Consider the following 24,678-nt stretch of genomic DNA (forward strand, 5'->3'; position numbering starts at 1 on the left):
ATGATCTTGACCTTCTAACGCAACCTGTAAAGCAACACTTTGCATGCGAATCTCTCAACGGCATTATTGGCTGTTTAATGAGTGGACTCATGGCCTACCTCCGACCAGCTACAAAGAAACCTGAGCAGGACCCTTGCGACAAACTGAGGAACTGGCTACCAACGGCAGAATTTTCGGCAAAGGACGATGCGCCACATATGAGGCTATGCCGAAATGTTCCAGCAGATCTTCTTCGGCCTTTTCAAAAGGAGGTGTGGAATTTTGTCTATATCCGTTTTTGTTCGCATGAAGCTGACCTCGGGGTAGAATATGAAAACAAGTTTGATCCAATTTGCGAACGGAGCATCCCCACGGGAACCATACGGTACTTTAACAACGATCCTTCTACACGAAGACAATGCAACTGTGTCTCTTGTCAATCATGATGCCAAAATCTCACTAGCGAATGATGACTCGGTAGAATGGAGCGGGTTGATAGAGATTCTGAACTCATGCGTCTGCGTGGTAACTTGGAGTAGAGAGACGATATGATATTGTTATTTCTCAATCTGGGCTTGTGATCAAGGGGAGGGAATGCCCGTTATCTGGGAAAATGATGGTATACAATAGTCAAGGTTATTAGAGGGAAGCTCCGTCGTTTCCTGAGCGCGGGTGAAGTTGCAATGCGGCATGGAAGGAATCTCAGAGATGGCATTGAACGACGGAAGGGCATATGAAAGTGTTTCCACATCTGCAGAACCTGTGGTTTCGGTGAAATGCAGATGACGTTGACCTGAATGTCATTTAGCATTTATGTATTAAACAATCAGTTATCCATGACTTACGTGAGTCATCTTGTTGTGGCAAATCCACAGAGCTCGCATATCTACTTGGGCATACCAGTTCATGGTCTGTGAGAGTCAGCGTAGTATTCCTTCATCTCATTACCTAGCAGGCTCACCTGGGAAATTCAGTAAGAACCGATTGGACACTTCATTGGAGGTTGTTTGTATTCGCACATTGGCCGACAGGTTTGGAGTGGTAGGTAGGCCGTCTAGATTAGATGACGACACTACGGGTGCCGCAGTGAATCCGCTGTTCAAACGACGCCTTTTTTGCGCTTCGCTTGTGAAGTCTCTTGAAGGCTGCGAGCGCCATCTTGCTTGACTTTCAGCCTCATAATCAATCCCAATGCCCGGAGAGTGTGTCATGGGGGAAAAGAGCTGTTGTCTTTCTATATCATCCATGACATCCGATCCATACGGCTCTAGATACCATTTTGCAAATGACTTCCGAGCAATATCAAGACTGCAGTGTAGGGATTGACATACATCCGAGAGTCTAGAGGCTGAGGATTAGTAGATAGCGATGCTCAAAATGTTATTTGCACGCACTGGACTCTCTTTCCAAATATGCACTTGATTATGCACGGAACAGATAGGTGATTTGTGTGCAAGAGCTCCTTGCTTTTTGTATATTCAACTTCTTTCAGGCGATCGGTAAATATGGCAATCGATTGGTTTGCCTTGGCCCAGTATCTCAAAGAGGTGAAAGTTGGGGTGACTAGATACGCTCGTTAGCTCCAGAAGGGACATATCGGAGCAGAGTACTGACAATAGAAGAGGATGTCACCGCTTCTGATATCCCAACTGCTCTCTCTTTCGAGGCGATCAATTGCCGCGGCCCCCCAAGCTGCTCCATGTCGAAGTTCCTGAAGATGGTCGGGTTTTCCTTTTGAAATGGATAGCATCATATTGTTCACTGAGGTTGGATCCACGCCAAGACAGCATGCAACATGGCAGAGCGCCCCTAGCACAAATTTCTGATAGGACACAATGAAGTTCGCCCACTTCGCATCGTTGACACATTTTTGTGTGAGTGAAGCATAATTTCCAAGGGTTTGTAGGATATCGGAATGTCGATAACGAATATCAGTTGTTGAGGAATCTCGTTCTCTCAGGGCAGTATCGTTTTGGAATAAGACGTCTAGAACAGAGACTGGTGGAGGAGAGATGGTGCCAGGCCATTTTCTTGCAAAAGGTATTTTATCGATGAAAATCCGTAATGGTTTTCTCCATGTTTCCTGTGGAGCAGAGGAACTTGATGGGGGTGACCTTCGATCCTGAACCGATGAAGGGGCTGGAGGAGCCGGAGAAACTGGAAGTTGGAGAATATGAGATGAATCGAGTTCTTGCGGAATCTGACATCCTAAAATGACATCCTGTGGGAGGTAAGGCACACACTCCCTAAGGATCCGCTTCAGGCGATAAATGCGTCTTTCCAAGTTGGCGATATAGTCAAAAGCGTCGTTGTGTTCCATCTTGTTGTCATAAAAAGCTTTAGAAAGAGAGGACTAATCGATGTAAATGGAAGATAGCTCAGTTGCAAGGGAGAAAGCGGGGAAAGGAGAGTTCTAAACTCTGAAGTGACAGGGGTATGGGCTGTGAGCCCATACCCCTGCCACACCCAATCGATTTTCGGCGCAGCACCTTCATGGTGCATAAGCTCATATGTGCATTGGGCTTACTTGCAGAAGTCGGTATCAACGAGAAACATATTTGCATGGTCTCGGTAAGGTTGTTCGCCAGTCAATTTTAAGATATGATATCTGGGCATGGTATTGGAGATGAAGATATGTCCAAAAAGTGCCTTGCACCCCTCGTGATAGCTCTAGTATCCCACAACAAATCCTCTAGTCATTCGAATTTCTTTGGCTCCAATCCATCCGAGAAAATTGAAGGCACATTCATTGTCCAGATTTCGGACGATTAAATGTGATAGGATCTGGGCCTGCCACACAGCCTCGTTCCCGTGATCGTTTGCAGTTACGAGATCTTAGGTATTTTTGATTACGAAACCCTTTCATCCAACCACACAGACCATACGAGTTTGTCACCCCAGCTTCCGGTCTAGGCCAATGGAGACCGATGTAGTGAAGGGCTTTGATGACGTGGTCTTGGATGCAGTTCTCCATGAATATCATGACCCGGCACGCGCAGACAATGCCCGACCAGGCGCTGCTATCCTTGCAGATCTCGCTGTCTTGGAGGAAGGGATGATTCGAGAATACGGCATTGTCAATTTTCTCCCGCTTAGCGATACGGATCCAATCGTCTTCATGCAGCAGGCAGAAGGTTCGGAGTCTCGAAAAGCCCTCTGTTATCATCAGATATACGTTATGCATCTGCAAGAGTACGCTAGAAGACTGAGTCTGGCAGCACCTGAAATCGAATTGAATACCGCTATGTCTGCTTGGTTTGAGGAGCGCTAACAAAACATTGGGGGCGAAATGTCTAAGCTTGCTCATTACCCGAGAGAATTTTGCAGTATCCTAGGACACTCATAGAACAAGCTCTATACATTTGAGTTCATATTTAGTGGCTGTCCCAAGCGTAGTCCATCACTAGCAGAAAGTCCCAAGTACCGTCTAGGACCCCTGTGCCTCCCATAATACCTCGGTATCGATCTTGTAGAATCGCAATCACGGTTTTGTCACTTTGACAACTCAGAAACTTTTGAAGCTCCTGTGAATCGGTAGCTGATGACGCATTGAAATGCCAAGTTAACAGCGCCAATTTTAGAATGGTGTCATAGCTCAAATCACACACAATCTTCTCCACTGCGTCGTCCATATCATAGCTCAAATCATACAAGATCTTCTCCCCTGCGTCATCTCTCATAGCTATGCAAGTATCTAGCAGTAGCCTGGCATCGTTGCTGAGGCTTTGTGAGGGATTCCACTTCGAGATATTTGAAGAGTAAATCCGCATTGAAAGTAATTCCACTAAGGCAACCGTTGCAGGAACCTCCAGGAAAGCTAGGGGTATAGGTGAAGTCTTCAAGGGTCAGTATCTTGTGGCTACCGGGAAACGAAGAGCACTTACCATAACTGGCCTGTTCTTTAATCTCAAGACCAAGAACGATGAATTGGTTATGAAAGGTTGTCGAGGGACTAAATAATCTCTAATTCATAACGGTAAGTCTCTCATGCTCATCACCGTTCATACTCATCTCGCTTTGACTCAAATTGGTTGATCATGGAATGCCTTTCCACAGTTTCTGTCCAAGACTTCTTGCCTCATTTTGTCTGGGATTTCTTTACGCGCAATGACGACGCATCATACTGGGGAGCAGAAGAAGATCTAGGCCCAATACGCCAATGTGACAATACTCCATACGCGCGCTCTGAGATTGTGAAGTATGAGTCCGCACACGAAGGGCCCACATTTCCCCCGATTGAATCCATAAAGAAGCCCTCGGATGGAGCTTCAGACCGCGGTCAACCTGGAAAAATATCTGGTGAGTCTTGAGAGTATATATGATTGGTTATACCCTTCTCACTCTACAGTAGCCTCAAAAAGCGGATGCCGCACCGGCTCCTCACAATCATACGAGACGACAAATAGTGACATTATCAAGCTTCCCTCTTTACCTGCCGGTGTTCATTTTCCTATCAGAGGAAAAATAATCATGGAGGCGAGTGAAGAAGATTCCGCTCAGGGTCAGGCCCGCTCCAAAATGCGTCCGCTTCTCGAGCGTCGACCAGGAAGCTGCCGGATCCAAGGATCTGAAGTATGTTCCTTCCGCTTTAACTCACCGCATCAAGGTCATTTTTAATACATTTTTTAGGTATCGCGGTTAGATATAGCTCTATTGGCCGAAGTGAAAGAGTTCCGTCATTTCGGAGGCATGATGTACAATCACAATACTATCGACAGACCGGATCTTCTTTTCGCAGTTGTGTATCAGAATACGGCTCATGAAATTGTGCGCTGTGGTTCGTGGGTTCAAGGACGACCAAAGCGCGTATCTGACTTCTTCTGGCTACATATGAAAGTTAACGAAGCAAAGGAGTTGGTGCCATGGAAGGACTTGACAATGAAGGGCATCAAAAGGGAAGAAATGCTCCGTATTCAAAGGCCGTTGCTTTGCTGATCTAAGGGCACTTAAAAAGCCTCGAGTTCGTCAAGAATATTTGCTTATCTACTCACGTAAAGTGCCAGTAAAACAAGTGAGATATGATGACAACGATTCGTTTACTCGGCGTGGATTATTCGATAGGTAGCACGGCCTATTAATAAGACGTCTCATAAATTCAGTATTTGGTTGCTGAAGCACAATGTGTGTTGTAGTTGTACTTGGGCCTGTCTTGTCTCTTATCGTTAAGAAAGCGCCGCTCTGTCCCTGATTGCCCAAGGTTAGATTATGGAAATACTTAAGAGTCGCGTGAGACCTTGAGAGGCGTTTGCCGTCTATCAAATTTTCATCTTTTCCGAGAAACATTGACAGAGATTTCAAAATGAACCATCGAGGCTTTCATGAAGATGACCAGCATAACAATTTGCTTTCCGTGGTGAATTCGATAACATGCAACATTCCTACGAAAAGTGGCTTTCTTTTCTCCCTTACAATATTTGCGGGGACTTGTCAGAAGGCTGGATCAGGATGATTGAACCGGAAATCAACTACTCAGAGACCGAAATCCCGACCTGGTGGCCCAAGGATATAACATTCATGAGACCTCGGGTCATGCTAAAAATGGGTGAGCAGAAAACGATAACAACGTTCCAAGGCTGACTTGAAGAAGAAAAAGTCAAACTTCTAAGCAGCCTGCTACGTGGAAAACTGCTTCACGTTGTGACGGCTCAACAGCTGGATGTTTCAGGGCAAAAGATTTGGCGCCTTCGAAGCTCGGTGTTCCATTGCGACAACTTTTCAGAATAAGCAGATATGTTTGAGCTGGCATGAAGTCTCAGAGACCGACGGAGCCGGTAAGAGCTGTGCTGTAGTTTGACAACTCTAGTCACTCATAGCCCCCTCTGTCACGTTGAAGTGAATAAATGCTAACTGTTCTAGATCATGATCGAGTAAACATCGCTCTACAGCCTCTCCAGGGTTGTCGGGCCGACTCACGACCGGCCTCTAAAGCGACGTGTGTCAGGCGAATCATCATCGTGAACCCTGATTTCCCGGGTTTTATGGTGGACCTAAGCTGTGATTTCTTTATCGAATAGCAAACATATTCTTTGCAAAGACAGCCACTGTAAGTATCTCGGGTATTAAAAAGCAACTACTGATATTATAAGACATGCCAGTGCTACAGTAGTAGTAGTAGTAGTAGTAGTAGTAGTATTCATTTACACTGACCCCTCGCCAAAGCGATATGCAGTATACAGCAACAATATATCCGAGTATGTACACATAGAATGATCCACTCTCTGACATAAACTTAGAGCCTCGTCACGGCCTATCGTGGCCAACTGCCGCTCCCATTGTTAGGATGTCTTATGGCGCACGACTGCGAAACCGATGTGACGCCTCGGCGAAATCCAGCACAGTCCGTACTGTCTTGGCTCGTGAGACGTCTGTACTATGGTCCAGGACGACTATAAATTGACATTTCGATATCAAGCAACGCTACCGGCCACTCTAATCCAAAACTAGGACTTTGACGCGAAGTTCATCGATCATCCTAAGGAAAAGCGTTAGATCAATTGAAATCGCTCCCAAAGAGTGAGCATTCCGCCCTTCCACCCGTATCATGCTAATATATCTAGTGTGGAACCCTTTCATGGGCCTCTCAACGAAGTCGAAAACCAGAAGAGGACAGACATCCACTGACAGCGGTAAATTATCGCCGGATGTATGTAGCTTGCCTTCCTTCAAGATTCGGGCTAATTGGCGCAAAGGACATCATTTTCATTGCAGCTGAGCGGTCAGTTGATGATTTATGTATAATAGCGTTCAATACGCAAGGGTCTCAGCGTATGCTTTGGAGGCAATTTGTCAAGGTATATGGCGACGAAAAGGCTGCCGCAGCCGTGAGACAAGCTAGATGGAACTGGGATAAACTGAACGAGTTATCGCAGTCAATACATAACGGTACTTTTGACGAAAGAGAATTAGAGAAGCTTAGGGAAGAAGCAAAATGAGCTAAAGAGGAAGACTCACGAGTGGAATATAGCCATTTTTGCGGAGACTAGTTAGCCGGTAGCACTGGGTATTTCTGGAAGAGGTGTCAATAAGCTGTGATATACCAAAAAATGAACCCAAAGAAAATCCGAGGAAACCAGGCCCCCAATTAATAGGAGACTATTCAAACCCGAAGCAAGCAAAAATGGGCTTGGCAAAAACTAATCAATAAGATGGAGGCCCATGTCGGCGAGAGGAGCCATAACCCTCTCACAGCGTCGTCATGGGGTCCTGAGGCTTGAACTCCATCTGAGTGCCTAGACTTGCAGTGTACGACGCAAGCGCTGCAATTATTTTTTGCTCCGAATCTGTTTTGCCTTTTGAAAAGTCAAAAACTGCGGGGGAAAGAAAATGTAACGTGGGATGTGTTTCGCTGAGTATGTTCCGTCGATAGTACGCGGAATCGATAAAGGAGTAGTAGTTATGCCAAAGGTAGAAAGCCTGCAATATTTTGTGAGGGCTGTAACCAAGGAGGTGCCATTGTTCAACATATTTGTGCAAGCTGATCAGCTGTTGAAGCTATATCAATCCTAGCAGCCAGGCAATACTTGATATCGTTGCTGAAGTAACTCCATCTTCTGTTTAACGGAGACCGCGCTTGTTCTAGCTTTGATGTGTTCTGATTCCGAGTGAACGCAGATGTGGTGTATAGGGTGAACATAATGTGATCTTGCTTCGTTATAGCCCCGGCGAGAGCAAGAATTGGCAGTCCCCATCTTATATGCTCTAGAAAGCAGATATTTGTATCGAATGGAGAGTCCTATTCGCCTTGAGAGGCCGCGCAGTAATCACGGAAACGATATCTCAAGGCTTCTAAATCTTCAAAGATCTGGGGAGCGGTTGATGGCGTTCCGAGTAGCTGTTGCAATGGATTGATGATGGCGCGATCCAGTATCTTGCTGAGCTTTTAGTCAATCCTTCTATCCCTGTGTCCGGAGGCATAACGCGCCGTGTTTGTTGCTCCATGAATAGGGTTTGGCAAGCGTGTTCGATTGTGGCAATTATGAAAGGGTCGGATTGGATTTCTTCCAAGACCTGCGATTTGTTAGAACGTCCGAAAAAAAACACAAAAGACTGGATGAGTATGGCATACTGTTTTCAGCTCTAACAAAAAGGCACAGTGCTTTGGTGCTTTCACTGAATCGTAATGTAGTTTGAGACTGAGACGCTCATATTTTCAGAAGAAAGACTCGATGCAGTCAGACTGAATGAAATGCTTTCCGTACAAATTCTTTGAAAGGAATACTTGTGAAATTGTTGCCGCTTCTTTTGGGGAATTCTGTAGCGACTACATCAGGACTCTGGTTAAGGATATGAGACAGACCAAGCCCCCATTGCTCTGAGACTGGACGGTATTCCTCTTGGTGAGAAGAAAACATTTGCAGCCCCTTCCGCGTGGCGAATGTATGATGGATGAGCCCAAACTCGCGATAACTCGAGACTGAACTTGTGTTTCCTTCGCAAAACATCCTTTTGATTTCCCCCGGTCACCAGCATTGTCGCAAGTCGTCTTCGTCTAGATCATCGCCCGTTTCGATGAACTCTTCCGTGGGACTATTTTTCAAGGTGCATGCGGTGTTCAAGGATGATATCAAATTTTCTGGTTTAATGACTAGGTAGCAACTATGTCAACGAGCTGTTAAGATCAAAGGCCTACAGCTCACGCAATACAAGCATACCTCTTTGCTCATCACTGTTAGGTTGGGTAGTGTTAACTATTTCGATCGAAAGTTGCGCTTTAGTTTTGCGGTCAAGACCAGTGATGAATATATACTTATGGACTGGTAGTCATCACGTCAAGATGAGACTACTTTTATACTCATCGGCAAATGCTTGTGTTCATAGTGGCCCCAAAGCCTAGTTCCCGATTAGAAGGAGGTCTGAGCGGCACCTGAGAGATTCTAATCCGATACATCGGCTGAAGCGCCTATGGCCACTGGTCTGTAACAGCGTTAAAGCACGACATGCCCACAGGCGGGGCTTGATGTTCGACCAATAGTGGCCCCGTCGAGCATTGACGGGGATCAGCAAAGCCACTTCTTCCCAGGAGCCTGTTAGTCAGCTCCCGTAATTACGGCCCGTTTCTCCCAATTAGATTTCAGTGAATTAAAACCTCCTTCGCTGGTAGAAAAAAACGGGGGATTGAGTATCTGGGGCTTTTGATACCACTTGTGACCATCAGAACGCCGGTGGGAGGAGATCACCTCCCCCCTTCTTTCAAAATCCGGCTAGGTTCATCATTCACCTAGACTGGCGATGAGTTCACGCAGCTGCACGCCACGCATCTTTTCCATTGGACCTTGTTGCAAGCGAGGTATTCATGGCAGGGCCCCTTCCCCATATTGTGAATAATCTGAAATCCTTCTTGACCGCATACTTGTGCTTTACACATTGACCCCTTGAGTGGCGCTCGTGCATTGGGTTGTTCCCATTGGGTGATAGTAGTATCTACAAGGTCATATATAGGAAGCTGTGACCATGCCGTCTGGAGTACTTTGTTTATTCCCTGCAAAACTCCTCGTCCTAACATGCGCTTGCTGGTAAACCAGTTCATTGGAAGATCTCGAAACTTCTTGCTATTCCTTGTCTTCCCGCGACGATATACATACAATTTGTGTTATTTTTTGCACAGCACTCCTCCACAATCGTTTTGAGGGTTCAATCATAGTTGATAATACACCATGCGCAATCGACAAGCCCAGACTGTTACCCCTGGTAAGTGAGGCAGTGCGCGCTTTACCACTCTTGTTGACCGAAAGCTAGCCTTTTCCCAACGTCTAGAGAATCGTCTCCGTCAGGACCCTGTTCAATATCATCATACCCCCTCTAGTCCAGCAAGATCTCAGGCCCTTCAGCTTCAGTTCTCAGTGTCCAAGGACACATCGGACTTTCATGGCCCATATTACCAGGATGGTGAACGAAGGTCTTCAGCCGACTCGTTCGCAACTCACTCTCCATGCTTTTATTGTTCCAATGACCTTCCGGGTCATGACACTTTAGGAAATGAGAAATGGCCATGTTCACAATGTGGTTCAGGGCAGAATTTTGTCTCACCTGCCACTAGTCTCTTGTCTGAAATCAAGCCATATGTCACCCTGGAACCCCAGAACATGGCCAGACCAGTCAGTGGTGATGATAATCCCTGGTTAGAAAGTCAAGTTGAGTTGCTACGTTCCCATCTCCACAGGTGAGCAAGAGGCGTGGAATGACCCATTATTGCTTAAAGCTTATGATGATATTTCTAGCCAAGACGTTCCCTCCGTACCTATAATACTATCAGCTGCGTATCGAACAAGTTTCATTGATCAAATCAATCATTCTTTGCTCCCTCCAAATACCGAAGATCCCCGTTTCGTGATTTATCAAAACACCCATCCCGATCCTCAGCTTCAATCTGCCGTGTGTCAGAGACTAATTCCAGAAGCTCAGAATGATGATTTCTCTTCGCATCGCTCCAAATACCGCGACAGAGTTTCTTACAAGAAAACAAGAATGAAAAATCGAAGGTTGGAAACGCAGAAGAGACAAAAAAGGTATCAGAAAGTTACGAGAATGTTGACTTCCTTAAACAAGAACTGAAAGCTGTATTTTTCTACAGAAACCTAGGTCTATCATCTGATCGAAAGAAAGAAAATGATTCAGCCGGCTCAATAGGGCCCGATGAACATCCATCACCTGGCACAGATTCATCCATCACGACACCAATTCGTCCGAATAACGCAATTACGAACCTGCGAGAAGTCGGAAGTCTCTACAAGACGGCAATAGAAAGTCTCTCAGAAGAAGAAGCCTCGGAGCTTATAACGGCATGGATGGACGATTTGAGTGGTATAGCTGTGCCGTGTATTCTCATCCCAAGCTGCTGGCCTGAGAAGGAAGACTTTGATCTTCCAGAATACCTGAAGAGAGAAGGTTTGGATTTGTCTTCGTGGGAGTCTTCTGCTGTGGCTAACTACCCGAAGTCAAGAATAGAGTCCTTTTTCATTTCGTTTGCGGTGAACCCAGTCAAAGCTATGAGCCCGAGATGATCGAGAAGCTTTGCAAAACTATGAGCGCGCTGAAATTTAGACCAATACCAAAGGATGGAGATGGGAATCAGTGCAGAGAATCCAGATCGGAGATACCGATGGCACAAATTGATCCAAAGAGGAGGGGGATCTCGAGAAGATAATGGATTTTCATAAAGACATACTAAAAGTACAGGTGGAAAAACGGAAACAGAAACTTCAGCCGCTGACTTCTGTCTCTTCTGGCAATTGAGTGGTAAAATACGTCGCCCTACTTTATTAATATTATATCACTCAATTCGGAATGGCGTTATATGGATTGAAATCTATCCAACGTCTGCTTCTGTAGTCAAACTGCAAGTAGGTGATGAAAGAAATCATAAAGCCATTGAAGGTCTTCGCGTGTCCGGTCAGCTTTAATTAACCGTTGCATCATGAAAATGCATGTTTTGCAGTCGGTCCAGAAAGTACACACAATCAATCGAGCATTGTATTGCTTCGCCATTAAGCACAAATCGTATACGCTGCTCAAGCATGTCCATCAAAATCTTTCGCCTCAGATTGCCCTTAATGATAATAATCCCTTTTGGCCTTGACTATATCGAAAAGTTTCAGAGCGGCTGACACCATCTAGCAGAAATATTAGCAAACGTGAAGGCCTCCTCTTACTCAAACGAGCAGCCTCAAACTCTTTTAAACTACTTATTATGCTTTGTAGCTTCCGAATGTGAGGGGAAATGAATCTTCAATACGACAAGTGGGTTTCAATCGCACCGAGCTGAGTCATACTCGGTCATGCGTAGCGATGATCGAGATAGCTGTCCTTGGAAAGACACAATCCGCGAAGTTCTTCCTAAATTTCCCGTTTAAATGAAGATCCTAGGAGTAAACAGCTTTTTCCTAGTAACGGAATGTGGTCCTAGGAGCAATATCTTAGCTCCTCGGAGCAATTTTGGTCCCGGTACCATGCAAAATCTCTCCCAGGAACGATTTAATATATGCCGGGAAATGATAAAAAGGCTGGGCGAATAGTCGATCACTAAAACCCTACGTAGTCCGAGGAAGCAAGACTCCTCCACTTCTCGTATACATATATTATATTCATAACACGATATCCCGCATTCGTACTGTCAAAAACTCGATTTTTCTTGAAGACTTTGAAAAACATCAAGCTCTGAGACTAGCACCATGACATCCTTTGCTTCTTAGGGCTTGAAATACACTGAAACCTTTTATACATGAAGGAGGCTTACTGTCACTTTTTTTTAGCTCTAAAAGGTATGACTAGCTGAATCACTCTTATGTCAATATACGAGATTCAACGGTCAAATTTTGACAAAGGATCATTGGGCTCCCAAGAGTACCATAGAACCAGATGCTGAGCCACCTTCCCGCCATCGCACTCAACGGATCGACTAGCGATGACTGTTATTGGTACTTTATCTCCAGCAGCGGAGGACAGCTTGTGCGTTAGGGCTTGTCTCAAAAGCTTTTTATAGGGCTTCTTACAGAACTTGCAATATTTTTGCAGTTGAGGAGGGCAGTACTCCATAGTGGATCCCGAGAAGCGGAACTGGAAACAAAGGATAGCTGTTCTGTATCCGACACAACAAACGCGCGGTCTTCACTGGTTTCTGACAATTGGTAATCCGATTCAGTGTCTGAATCTTTCTCATGGGCGGTATCGAGGTCGCACTCCTGCGACTCTTGTGACTCCCGCCCACTATATTGCCTTTTATTCTCTTCCATGATATTCATAAATTTGCTTCACAAACCTGAAAAAAGGAAGCACAAATGGGAGACGTCAAGCGAATTTTATAAAACTTTGCAAAATTCAGGAGTCGGTTATCGGAGAAACAACTACTCATCGCCATACCTGAATCAAATTGGACAACGAAAATACAAAAGTTGTTCGTTCACAGTCCTTTAGTTCCAGATCTGAGGCGAATGACTCCCGGACTCGTGATTACCGAAGCAAATTACCTCAAACAGACTTGGCGCGGTAGAACGTTTGTGCAGGTTGACTATAACAAGGTTATTTTATTGATTTATCTTCCGTGGCTAAACCAGGGAAGGAAATCAGTAGAGATATACTGTGAAAGCATCTATCAGATGAGGGTATAAACCACCGTTCGTTGCTACAATCCGTGAAAGAACAATAATGATTGTCATCTAACCCACCGTAAAAACTGACTTGTGTGGGACTCGTGCGGAAATGACCGAAAATTACAACGTGCTGAGCTTTGTCAATCAAAAGGAGTTTCGCGAGAGATGGATCGACCTGACCTGTTGATACAACTCACTTTGGCTTGGTGATCCCTAGAAGGCCGAATGGCCGCTTTTATACATACTGACAACTCTCGTCGATGTTGCCTCTTGCACTGAAACTCATATAGCCAGAACGATGAGTCTCTAACTACTGTGCGTATAATATAGGAAATTATGAGAATCCTGTACTTTGAAGGTCCCTGTTGATTACCCTCCGAATTGTTGCTCTCATAACCTGTTCCGTATCTTCGTATTCCAAGGATTCGGCAACGTAAGCATAAGCATGAATCCGTTATACTGAGCTTTGCTTGAAGAACTTATGAGTATGCTATAAAGAAGATTACAAGCAGATGGAAGCTGAAAGGGCAACATCAAATCGGAAAAACGGTATCTTTGCATTATATACAGGAAGTACTGTACTGTAGAAGAAGTAGTAGAACTAATGTACCCTGACTCCTCACGAGTTGATTATGACTATAAGGCCCTATATAAATCCGCATCCAGTCTACTATCTGGTGGTCATAATCAAATTTGGGGACGATATGCAGGCTCTAGCAACTATGTATATATGACTTCACTTAACCTGACCTCTCGAAAAATTGAAAGCGATAAGTACAGGTATTGTAGATTGTGACTGTACCCTCACACCCGACTGTAAGAGGGGATTTTCAGGACATACTGTAGGGACAGAACAACTGGGCCGGAAAATTGAAAGCGTTGTGATTGTGTGTCGAACGGAATGGCGGACCCACCCACAGTGGCTCCCAAGCCCCTTACCACGCACGCAGAGCGCGACATGGATTGACCCAACAGAAAACCTTGAAACAACGATCGCACCCCGCACCAGAAGACGCGCACGTGAAGATGATCAGACCCACACAGTCCCAGCCCTCGCGGAATCAACCAACGCCGGAATCAGCAGCGGACGTGTGACAACCAAGGAGATCCGGCAGGTCATCGAACACCTGACACACCATCGACGAGCAAACCACGCTCATACACGCCACCCGGACCGAACTGAAACAAGTAAAAATAACCAGAATGAGCTCCAGACCCGAAATGAGAAGCTGCACGAGGAGGTGCAGGCGCTGCGGACGCAGGTCGAGGGGCTGAACGCGCCGACCGCGACACGACCCTGGGCCGCCGTGGCGGCTGACGCAAACCAATCTGAACCCCGAAAGACCCGCCGGCACACCGACAAAGAAAAGATCTATCTTTGGATCAGCACACGGCAGTCCCTGGACGACTCACCTGAGACCGAAAACAACGTGAACGCCTTTGGCCGTTACCTCTCTACACCCACAGCAAACACACATCAGAACAGCTCTGTCGAACGCCGCATCCACTCAAGATGTTTAAGTCGCCGGCATTGGTACCACGAAGACGCGACATCGGCTGAGGTGGCCCGCAACAACAAGGAATGGTTGAATGAGTTAGGCAACGACACAAGACTGGTGATACCGCGATTTGGAATGGTGGTACATCGCCAACCCACGGACTAGACCTCGAAAGAGACAAAGCAGGCGCCATCAAGAAAGTCACAGAAGAAAACAACCTCCCGGAGCGTGGTTTCCGAATCGAAGACATCGCTTGGTTGAAGAAACGAGATAAAGCGCTAGGAGTATTCGGCTCACTGGGAATTTGGTTCGACTCAGCTGAGGGCGCGCAATTGATGACCGAGGACGGTCTTCTTCCGCTTTCGTGATGACGACCTGTGTGTCTGCGGCGAACGAGATAGCGTCACTCACGTTCTATTGGATTGCCCGGATCTGAGAGGTCTGCGACGGGAGCTACAAGCGAAAGTGGGCGACGCTTTAGATTTTGCGGTGGCATCGTAACGGTTTCGAAGTCGCGCGCCATAAGGGCAGCAAACACATACGGCATTTGGGCCACGACAGGCCTCGACGCGGCTCCAAGTTCGTCTAAGAAGTGGTACATTCTACCTGTACATACGTAGTTATATATAGTTGTAGTAGCCTGCATAATGCTTTCAACTTTCCTCTTCAAGCCACGTGGTCCGTCACGGGAATGGGTATGTTTATCCAAAACTCGAGATTTACCAGCCGATGGCCTGGCTGTGCTTCGAGAAGTCGCGGTGGACGACGGTGGCGATGCTGGCGGTGATGAAGGCCGGCGGCGCGTTTGTGCTGCTGGACCCGGCGCACCCGACGGCGCGGCTGCAGATGATTTGCCAGACGGTGGGTGCGCGGCTGGTGGTGGCGTCGGCGGCGCAGCAGGTGCGGGTAGCGGGCCTGGCCCCGACAGTGGTACCGGTGGGCGACGACCAGGAGGCCGACTGGCCACGAGGCCCGCAGCAGCCATGGGAGGGATCAGCCGTGACCCCCGACAACGCCCTCTACGCCGTCTTCACGTCCGGATCGACCGGGACGCCCAAGGGCGCGGTCATCCCGCACGCGGCCTTTGCCACCAGTGCAGACGCCCACCGCCACGGCTACTATCTCACAGATAAGTCCCGCGTCTTCCAGTTTTCGTCATACGCTTTCGATGCTAGTATTGTTGAAATCATTACCACAGTTCTAGTTGGCGGCTGCGTATGTATTCCATCAGATACGGCCCGTCAGAATAACATTTCGGACGCAGGGGCAAGGCTAAATGTGACATTTGCTCAATTAACTCCATCGGCCGCCAGGCTTATCGAGAAAGGGAGTATACCGACACTCGAGACACTGATATTTGGTGGTGAGCCAGTTACTGTTAGAGATATTGCACGATGGGAAGGGCAGCAAGAACTCGTCAATGGATACGGCCCCGCTGAGTGCTCCGCGATCTCGACGGTTCACCCACGGCTTAGTCAAGAGGGCGATGCTGGCAACATTGGATGGGCGGCTGCCTGCGTGACCTGGGTGGTGGACCCTGCGGACCCCGCGCGGCTGCTACCGATCGGGGCGGTGGGCGAGCTGCTGATCGAGGGCCCCATCGTCGGGCGCGGCTACCTGAACGACCCGGAGCGGACGGCGGCAGCCTTCATCGCGCCCCCGGCCTGGCTATGGCAGTTCCGTGGCAGCGACAACACCCCACCCGGCGGCACCACTGATGCTCCCCGGTTGTACAAGACGGGCGACCTGGTACAGTACGCCGCGGACGGGTCACTGCGGTTCGTGGGGCGAAAGGACACGCAGGTCAAGCTGCGCGGCCAGCGCATCGAGCTCGGCGAGGTGGAGCACCACACGCGGGCGCGGTTTGCGGGCGCACGCGAGGTGGTGGCGGAGGTGGTGACGCCCCGCGAGGCCGGACGGCCACCCGCCCTGGTGGCGTTTGTGTGGGTGGACGGGCCGGGCCAAGGTGAAGACCAGGGCACCGCACAGGACCCGAGTGACGTCCTCGCGCCGCCCAGCGCCGCGTTCCGGGCAGCCGCCACGGCCGCCGAGGCCGCCCTCCTCTTTAATCAAAGGCTACGCTAGCGTTGATTTCCTAATAGTCGTCAGAAGCTAAACCGAAACAAGTTATATAGCCTGACACTTAAGTAGCCCTGCCTATCAATTGACTTTTTTTTTATATATAAAATTCCGATACCGATGCTTCATCTATCTCCTATTGATAGGCGGACTAGAGAAATTATGTGATCAGGACTCTGTCCTTGTCCTTGTTCGAGCAACACACTTAACAATCTTTTTCGGGATTGTCGTAAGTTCTTTAATATATTGCAAAGATTATTGTCTTACAAACCTTTTTAGTGTATATATGCTATACTGGGGCGTGTCATCTTTGGTCCTGACGAGGATTTCGGGAAACACCAAGCCCAAGGTGCATTACCTGCTTTCATTCGTCTACAACGCCAAGTTTCGTATTTTGGAGACCCTGATGGGATTAACGGTCTCTTAAAACATATTGCCGATGATGAGATTAGTTGCAAGGTCCTGCGGATGTTATGGGATGAAAGGTCTGAGGAACACATCCCATACAGACCGTTTACTCAGTGGCCGGGTGTTGTTGATTCATCGTTCGAAGATCTCATTCAGCGGCTCACAAACCTGGATCCTACCAAGCGACTCACGGCGCATCAGGCATTGGAGCACCCATGGTTCCAAGATCAATAGACAATCGTGAATTATTCTACACGTCGTACATTACCCTGCACTTTTATTTGGTTCGCTTCCTATATGGACTTTGGTTGATTTTTAGGAGTAGAGACATCTCTTTGGCAAGCGGCTACGGACACATCACCAGAGATTCCCTTTCTGGTCTTTGCATTCTTCATAAGGAGGTGTCGAACTCAACCGAAAGTCGTGAAATATATCATGCCTGACCGTTCCCTCGTATGTACTTGTTGTGTCCGGAGTAGATCCCTCATGCAGTCGATCATAAAGGCCCCCCAGTGTCGGGTCGAATGCAAACCTAAATCATATGGAAGCACTAAAACAAACAGAAATAAATTAGCGAAAGAAGAAGATTCCGAAGTTAAGTTTGTACATACCACCATGCCCCAACCCCATATGTCAGCTTCTTTCGACCATTTGAGACCACCTGGAAACTCAAACTGTATGTCTAGAATTTCACAATCGATTGCTAGAACTCCGATGTGTGTTTCAGAGCTCGACAAGGTGTTCTTCACGTAAGTAAGACTTCATTGGTTTAATCTGACACTTTCGTATATTTCTACCAACAAAACGTTGACAGTGCACTTCACGGGCCACCACACAAGCCAGCTATGAGGTTATGCTAAGTTGAAAGGTTGCTTAATGCATACATCTCCACTAGCTACTAAACCCACCATCTACTTCGAGCTCATTGCATTGAGCCCAGCAATGCGCCCAAAGACGAGCGCGCGTAAAACAGCAATAGCATTTGGCGCGGTGTCGTGGAAATGGCCGGTAATCTCACCTGCGGCGTAGAGGTTAGGAATAGCGCCTTGCTGGGTTAATACTCGCGCTTCTGTGTCAGTCGCAAGTCCACCAAAAGTGTATACAATAGCAGCGGCTAAAGGAAAAGCTAAATACGGCGGAGAGTTGAGCGGGCGGGCCCAGTTCGACTTTAGAGGTTCCAAGTGTGGGCCAGTTGCAAGGCCATCAAGGCTGCCAGCAGAAAAACGGGATACGTCTGTGTCACAAGCTGCGTTGTAGCTTGAGATTGTATCTAAGAGCGCCTGTTCCGGCACCTTCATCTGGACTGCTAGGCCAGATACTGTGTCCGCTGTAAGAGGCGGGATGTCGGTGCGAATGGCCGCTTCATAGCCTTCCACCTCAGAGAGTCTTGAATCGCAAACTACCCAGGCTGACTGGCCCGGAGCATCAAAGTGGATAGTTCGTGAAAGTTGTTCCCAGGTGTCATGGACGAGCCCTGCGCCCTCATCAACGAATCGCTTTCCGTTGCGATTCACCACAATACCATAAGGATAGACGAGCACTAGTGGTGCAGGCATATCGCTGCGCGGATCGATTATTTCGCTATGCATGCCATTCCAATTTCCATTTACCGCAGCTCCGTTATTCAGCGCCATTTGGATCCCATCTCCTGTGTTCCACCGCGTGCCTGGAGATATCGGTCGTAGAGACTCCGCACCGGTCCCGAAATAGGTATGCAGGAGGTCTGGATTACCTTGGAATCCACCGCTGGCGAGAACAACGGATTTGGCAATGAATCGCCGCCCGTCTGCCGCCTCAATGGTGGCCCCTTCTTTCCCAAGGTGCAGTTGCTTGGCGCGGCATTCGTACACCAGCTGGATGCTTTTTGCCCTGGCAGATCGCTGCAGCGCTTCGATTATGGCGGCACCTTTGCCGACGGGCTGAATCCTATTTGGCCACGACTTCAAGAAATAGTCCATGGCATGAAATTGCACACCTTGTCTCTCGAGCCACTGGACGGCCTGCGGTGCCTGGTCGGCCAACTTTTCGAAATAGGCGCGGTCGCCGTTTACGCCACTGATGGTCATCATATCATCCACGAAACCAGGCAATATCTCATTAACAGATCGCATGCGCATATTGGCGGGGCTATAACGCGTGTTCCCCCCGCTGGCATCCTCAGGCGTGCGCTCTAGCACGGCAATCTGAGCTGCTGGAACGAGTTCCGCCGCCGATACTGCGGCGGCTAGACCGGCCACGCCGTGACCAACTATGACAAGGTCATACATGCTAATTGTTCCTGCCATTTCGTTTTGGTATTTAGATTTCAGCAGGTTTTAGACACTCAAGTTGCTTGTCGTGGTGTTTGATGAAAAGATCTCGTCGTCGCTGAAGTCGAAATGATTCGCGCCGTAGGATTCGCTTATGTGTTGGCGCTAGTGTCTTCTGATAACGTGATTCCCGGCTACCCGAGCGTCCCGGTTACTCGAGCGATGCTTTGAGAACTTCAAATTTTGTAAATTTTCAATCCCAAATATTAACACGAAAAACATCAATTAATGACTAAATAACTTTTTGAGGACATCGAACATAGGTATGCCCTTTGGTTCCGCATCCAGAACAGGTGATTTGGCGCCGTATAGTAGATACAGGGGGTAATTCAGGCTCTACTGGTGGATCTGCAGCACCTTCCGTTGTAGATATATATTCACTCCCACCAGGTTTTCCCTCCACTATATCAGGTACAATCTCTTCCAAACTTCGTAGACTGCCTTCATGCCTGATCTGTTTCTTACTAGAAGCCTTTTTTTTCACCTGCTTCTTATTGGCAATCTCCAATTTAGCGTAACGATCTTGAATAAAGATGAGCTCGTGAGCTAGCCGAACGGTCATATTATGCGACCGGTCAATAGCTCGTTTAAGTGGTGAGGTCATGGTCTCTGATGACTGTTCAAGTCCTTTCTTGATCTTAGAATTTGATTTTTGCAGTTTCGAGAGGCTCCAAAGCGTATCTAGATCACTAGTACTGCTAGAAGATGCTGGTCGTAGCTCAAGTTGTTGAGATGATATGAACGATCTATTACACGTGGGATCCCCCGGTTATCGACTCTGGAAATACAATAGGGTCTTCTTTGGCATAGGTGAGATATACAGGCCGAAGTGGGGCGAGTTATTTGTGCCTTCCAGTGCCCTACCGCATCTTGGAAAGATCATGCGGCACTGAGAGGATGGATGTATTAGCCTGAAGTTTTGACGGTTGGTGGGGGACCGCAGGTTGCAGGTGTATTGTATAGTCTTGTAAGGACCGATATGGACGCACGTATGCAGAGCATCGAGTAAAATATAATTTGGGCCTTCTGCTGCCCCATTGTAATTACTCCGACCGAAGCAATGATGGATCTCTCCTCAATGTACGATTGGTTAGATAAATATTAATGTAGTCAATTGCTTAGCTAATACGTCCGGAATCAGGACCGCTTAGTTAAGAACCTCTTCGCAGCAGCTAACTAGGAAAGCCGGTCTTTGCATCAAGCATGAACCGGAAATTGGGCAGACGAAAAGAATTAGAAACATGGTACTGCTCGCCAGGCCAACAAATGAAAAAGTACAACCCCAAAACAACAGCACTGAGAATGTAGTTGCTGAGGATTGCACGAAAATATTCAAGACTACATGAGAAGAAGCCACGCCCACAAAGATTGCACATCATTAGCAGCAAAATAAGATATGCGGTGCGGTCGAGCGATAATTATCACGAAGGGAAGATCAAATCGAGTGGCCAGGCAAAAAACGGTCTGTGTATTTGACATTTGCATGCTAGCCGATCCTCGACTTCCGACTGCCACATAAGAGGGAAGACATGCGATAGTCAGAGGAATGCTGAAAAAGGCCGTTATTCATTGTGACAGAAGGCTGGTCATAAATAGTGCACCCCTCAAGACGAAGGGAGATCTAGAACGATGATTACAAGAGGGGAGCGGTACGGAAATAGGTTTTATATGACGTCTCTACTCTTGATTGGTTCTTGCTCTTCGGTCGGGTCTCACAGTACTTATTTCCTCTCAAGAGGATACTCTCAAGAGCGGATTCCTCCTGGAAGAAAGTTTCTGGTTGCACCATCCCAAGCGCATAAAATTTCCGAGACACTCTACCTAGAAATACCTTACTGTCATTGGCTTCTTGCCAATCTGTCTACGAGAAGCTCTACTTAGTCCCATGATAGACATAGGAAATGTCCTCCATTCCGTCAACCCTCTTCAAAGGCCTCTCTCGGGGGAACATGGCTCCTCTCTATTAAAACCTTCTGTTTCGGGCCACATGTGTCCATGCCTGATTTGAAAGGGAATTCATAATCGCCGCATAGAACCAGGACGTGCATTTTGATCCTCTTCTGCCCGATCCAAAACTCGAGAAGCCATTGATAAAAGTTGCTTGTCCTTGACGAGTCGGCCTTCAGCCGCAAGCCTTTTTTCCTCCTCCTCGGAAATCAAGAATATGGCGTTATTGCCGTCCGCGATTGCGGCGCGGTAACAGTTCGCAGGGCTGAGGCTGTGTAGGTTTAAATCATAGAGTGAGTAATCCTTCCATGTATACTTTTGCGCAACTCGCTCTACCGGTGAAGGATCCGACCGGTCGACGAAGAGATGGTCTGACTTCTTCCACTGCTCTCGCTCAAGGACCCAGAACTGAATCTCGACCGGGTCTTGTGGTCGTGGCGGCCCCTTCGTCGTTACTGGAGACGCATGCTCACCTGCTGAGGAAGTCTCACTCGGACTAGTCGTGACAATATCCTGTTGAATCAGCGTGGCGTTCTGCGACGCTGATTCCGTCTGCTGGTCATTAGAACCCAGCGGTGGTGGAATCTGCCTGTCTTCAGGTTGAGACTCTTCCTCGCGCGTTCGCGCTTGCTGGGACAGGCCAAGTTCTTCATGAAGTCGTTCACGCTCCATCTCCTCTTCCACTCGCTCCTGCTCTTCCTGGGCCTTTGTCAGGCCGGCAAGAAAGTCATCCAGTTCTTGCTGTCTGTGAAGGCCGCTAATATTCGACAGATTGCCTACCTCGGACCTTGAAGACACTCGCAGTGCTGCATGATCGGTTTGGTTTTGATCCTCGAGAGCTTCATCTCGATCTTGCCCCTCGATCATTGCTCGCTCATCCATCTCCTGCTCAAGCTGGATCGCTTCGATGGAGACCCTCGTGCAATCACTCATCGCATCCTCAACTTCCGGGGCAGAAGAGCCATGGGAGGAATACATGCTGACCGACGCTGCATCCACCGGTGCTGATGTGCTCTGCATTTCCCCGGGGGCATGGTCTTCATTGGATGGACCGGTTTGATCTGACATTTCCTGATCCCTCATCTCCGTGTTGAGTACTTCCGGCTCCATGGGCTCTTGGTCCCTGGTATTCCCAGGGTCCGAAGCAAGTTTGCGTATCTGACCTTTCCGTCTCCGTCTCCGCCTTAAGACATCGCGCTCTCTTTCGGCCCTCAGCACCTGCTGATGTCTCATACTCGGTCGTGCTTTATCCCGTTCGACCCTCTGTGCTTGTGACTCTTGTTCACGGCGAGAAGGCTCGCTGGTTGAGTTTGTGTGAACTGCGGATGCATCAATACCAGACGGACTTTCCTCTCCGACAAACAATGGCGACCGAGGTACGTCGGCCATGCCTTGATCCGCATCGGCGTTTTGCCTGTCGCTGATGTGGCTAGGGCCATACTTTGCAGACTTTCCGAAGAACGCAAAGTAGACACAACGACGAACAAAAAAGCTAGTAATCGTGTCCGCAACCGGAATATCAGCATACAATCGGTCTAAAAATAGTAACGGGCTGTCTTGGTTATGTGTCCGTGTTTGTGGCACCCCGGAGCGAACCTGTAGCTTCACAGCGCTATCTGCCAGAAGATCTGGCGAGAGATCGGGCTGATCAGGAACAGCCTCTGCGAAAAGATTCACAATCTGGTTGACCAAAATATCAAACTGCTGACGGTCGTATCGATACCGGCCTGGTTTCCTGGCCTTCAGTAGAGCCGATCGTGCGATTTGATGATCCGGAGAACTGTCAATTAACGCACTGATTTCTGGCGACGCGAACCCCAGCTGACGAGCGAGTTCGGCCATCTCAAAAATTGTTCTCTCATCCGGTTTGGCACGAGCTGGTTTGGCCAACAGTTCGTCATCATTCTTGGGGTCCGGGGGCATCAGAGGATAGTGCCTCATTGAGTACAGCCACACCTGCAAATACGCCGTCTCGAGACGTCCCATATCGGTTGCCGGCTGTCGTCGAAAAGTAGACTCGGAGGTCTGAATCATACATTCCGCTGTTCTGAGAACTTCTTCCTCTTCTTCTGATGATGCAGCAAACATCGAACTCATGGTCTCCCAGACCGAGCCGGTCGATGGGCCGTAAAGTCGCTTCACACAATGAGCGCAGCTTTCCAGGTATTTAAAGTCCTCGAAGAAGGTGTACAGGGATGGTATCAGGCTGTCGAAGTCTTGCATCTGGTCCCATATGATTTTGCGTTCTTCGTCACTGAACCTAGCGAACGCTTGCCCACTCAGAACTAGCCCACAGGCTGTTTTGGCGTCCTTGCGGCATTTCCCTGGTGCTAGCAGCTGCAGGGATTCGACGGTATCCTGGTTGATCTTTTTCATTGCAGCACTATCCGAGGCGACCAAGGAGGACCAGAACTCCCAGATATGATCAAGATAAGTGATTATTTCCTACAGCAGGTCGAATCATGTGATGAGCAGAGGTAGTCTAAGCATAGGTTCAGGAACTCACTTCCACACAGCCCGAGGCTATCAGCCGGTGAAGCACACTGATCCTCATTCCTGGCCAAAGCCCAGGAATAGCCAGTAGCCTATCAAAGGCGCGCCGCAAGCGGCGGTTTCTCTTATTATCCAATTGGTCCAACCGTTCTTGATTGCTCTGCGATAGACGTACAAACCATCGCTCCCTGAAAGCTTCGTCATACTCGCCCTCGTATTGTCGGATCTTGCGGTAAATGTCTCCGTCAGTCGGCTTCTTCTGGTTGGCATATTCCTCCACCAAAAAGGTTCTCAGTTCTTCGCCGATATCTTGGTTGATGGTTAGTACAGATACGGTTGAATCATTCTCGACATACCGTCTAAGTAAAGATCTACCGTCCACCAGCGATCAGCCGGAGAGAGTATCTCGGACCCTGCTCGTACGCGATGACGGCCATGGAGACCTTGAAGTTGCCCGGCCATGAATCCAAGTCGGGGTAATTGATGAGCGTCATTCGTCAGCAGCGACTGCTGTGGAATGTTCGCTTTTCGCAGGGCATTGGCGAGATCAAGCCGTGATAAGATCGCAGGGATATGATTGTCAACATCCAGGCGGCGACAACGGTTCTTACGAAACACGCTACGGAGTCGAGCCACATTCTTGGTATCGAGATCTCGGGGCAAAGGAGGATCGAATTGAATTTGACTGATGCTGACCTTGGCGGCTCCAATATATTTCAGGCGCCGCTCTGTTGCCAGTCGCACCTCTTCTTCTGTGAATAACGTTCGTGTCATTACATGGATAGAAGCGAAAGGTGGAGCGGGATTGAGGGATAGAAAGTCATATATTAGTAGATATCTTTCAATTCGTCTCTGCTGCGGTGGCATTGCGCCCCTCCG

General features: G+C 48.1%; 7 protein-coding genes across 7 annotated transcripts; 4 read left to right on the top strand and 3 right to left on the bottom strand.

Annotated features, from left to right (window-relative positions):
- Positions 1 to 560: 560 nt before the first annotated feature.
- N7443_001779 (uncharacterized protein) lies at positions 561 to 2,299 on the bottom strand (the record flags this gene model as incomplete). Its single annotated transcript, XM_056881835.1, has 5 exons — positions 561 to 772; positions 825 to 890; positions 941 to 1,320; positions 1,374 to 1,542; positions 1,594 to 2,299. 5 exons carry the CDS (start codon positions 2,297 to 2,299, stop codon positions 561 to 563), a joined length of 1,533 nt encoding a protein of 510 aa, XP_056743676.1.
- A 597-nt stretch (positions 2,300 to 2,896) lies between these two features.
- On the top strand, positions 2,897 to 3,250 carry N7443_001780 (uncharacterized protein; the record flags this gene model as incomplete). The annotated part of the gene is made up of 1 exon (XM_056881836.1): positions 2,897 to 3,250. The coding sequence occupies one exon, from the start codon at positions 2,897 to 2,899 to the stop codon at positions 3,248 to 3,250; it is 354 nt and encodes a 117-aa protein (XP_056743677.1).
- A 1,199-nt stretch (positions 3,251 to 4,449) lies between these two features.
- N7443_001781 (uncharacterized protein) lies at positions 4,450 to 4,914 on the top strand (the record flags this gene model as incomplete). The annotated part of the gene is made up of 2 exons (XM_056881837.1): positions 4,450 to 4,551; positions 4,609 to 4,914. 2 exons carry the CDS (start codon positions 4,450 to 4,452, stop codon positions 4,912 to 4,914), a joined length of 408 nt encoding a protein of 135 aa, XP_056743678.1.
- Positions 4,915 to 13,119: 8,205 nt separating this feature from the next.
- On the top strand, positions 13,120 to 14,728 carry N7443_001782 (uncharacterized protein; the record flags this gene model as incomplete). The annotated part of the gene is made up of 2 exons (XM_056881838.1): positions 13,120 to 13,125; positions 14,099 to 14,728. The coding sequence occupies 2 exons, from the start codon at positions 13,120 to 13,122 to the stop codon at positions 14,726 to 14,728; spliced, it is 636 nt and encodes a 211-aa protein (XP_056743679.1).
- Positions 14,729 to 15,292: 564 nt separating this feature from the next.
- N7443_001783 (non-ribosomal peptide synthetase) lies at positions 15,293 to 16,648 on the top strand (the record flags this gene model as incomplete). The annotated part of the gene is made up of 1 exon (XM_056881839.1): positions 15,293 to 16,648. The coding sequence occupies one exon, from the start codon at positions 15,293 to 15,295 to the stop codon at positions 16,646 to 16,648; it is 1,356 nt and encodes a 451-aa protein (XP_056743680.1).
- Positions 16,649 to 17,961: 1,313 nt separating this feature from the next.
- Positions 17,962 to 19,335, bottom strand: N7443_001784 (uncharacterized protein; the record flags this gene model as incomplete). Its single annotated transcript, XM_056881840.1, has 1 exon — positions 17,962 to 19,335. One exon carries the CDS (start codon positions 19,333 to 19,335, stop codon positions 17,962 to 17,964), a length of 1,374 nt encoding a protein of 457 aa, XP_056743681.1.
- Positions 19,336 to 21,375: 2,040 nt separating this feature from the next.
- N7443_001785 (DUF3723 domain-containing protein) lies at positions 21,376 to 24,573 on the bottom strand (the record flags this gene model as incomplete). Its single annotated transcript, XM_056881841.1, has 3 exons — positions 21,376 to 23,751; positions 23,813 to 24,108; positions 24,156 to 24,573. 3 exons carry the CDS (start codon positions 24,571 to 24,573, stop codon positions 21,376 to 21,378), a joined length of 3,090 nt encoding a protein of 1,029 aa, XP_056743682.1.
- Positions 24,574 to 24,678: the final 105 nt, after the last annotated feature.

The sequence above is a fragment of the Penicillium atrosanguineum genome, assembly GCF_028827265.1.
Source record: "Penicillium atrosanguineum strain IBT 20685 chromosome Unknown utg000002l_segment0_segment0, whole genome shotgun sequence".
Lineage (NCBI taxonomy): Eukaryota > Fungi > Ascomycota > Eurotiomycetes > Eurotiales > Aspergillaceae > Penicillium > Penicillium atrosanguineum.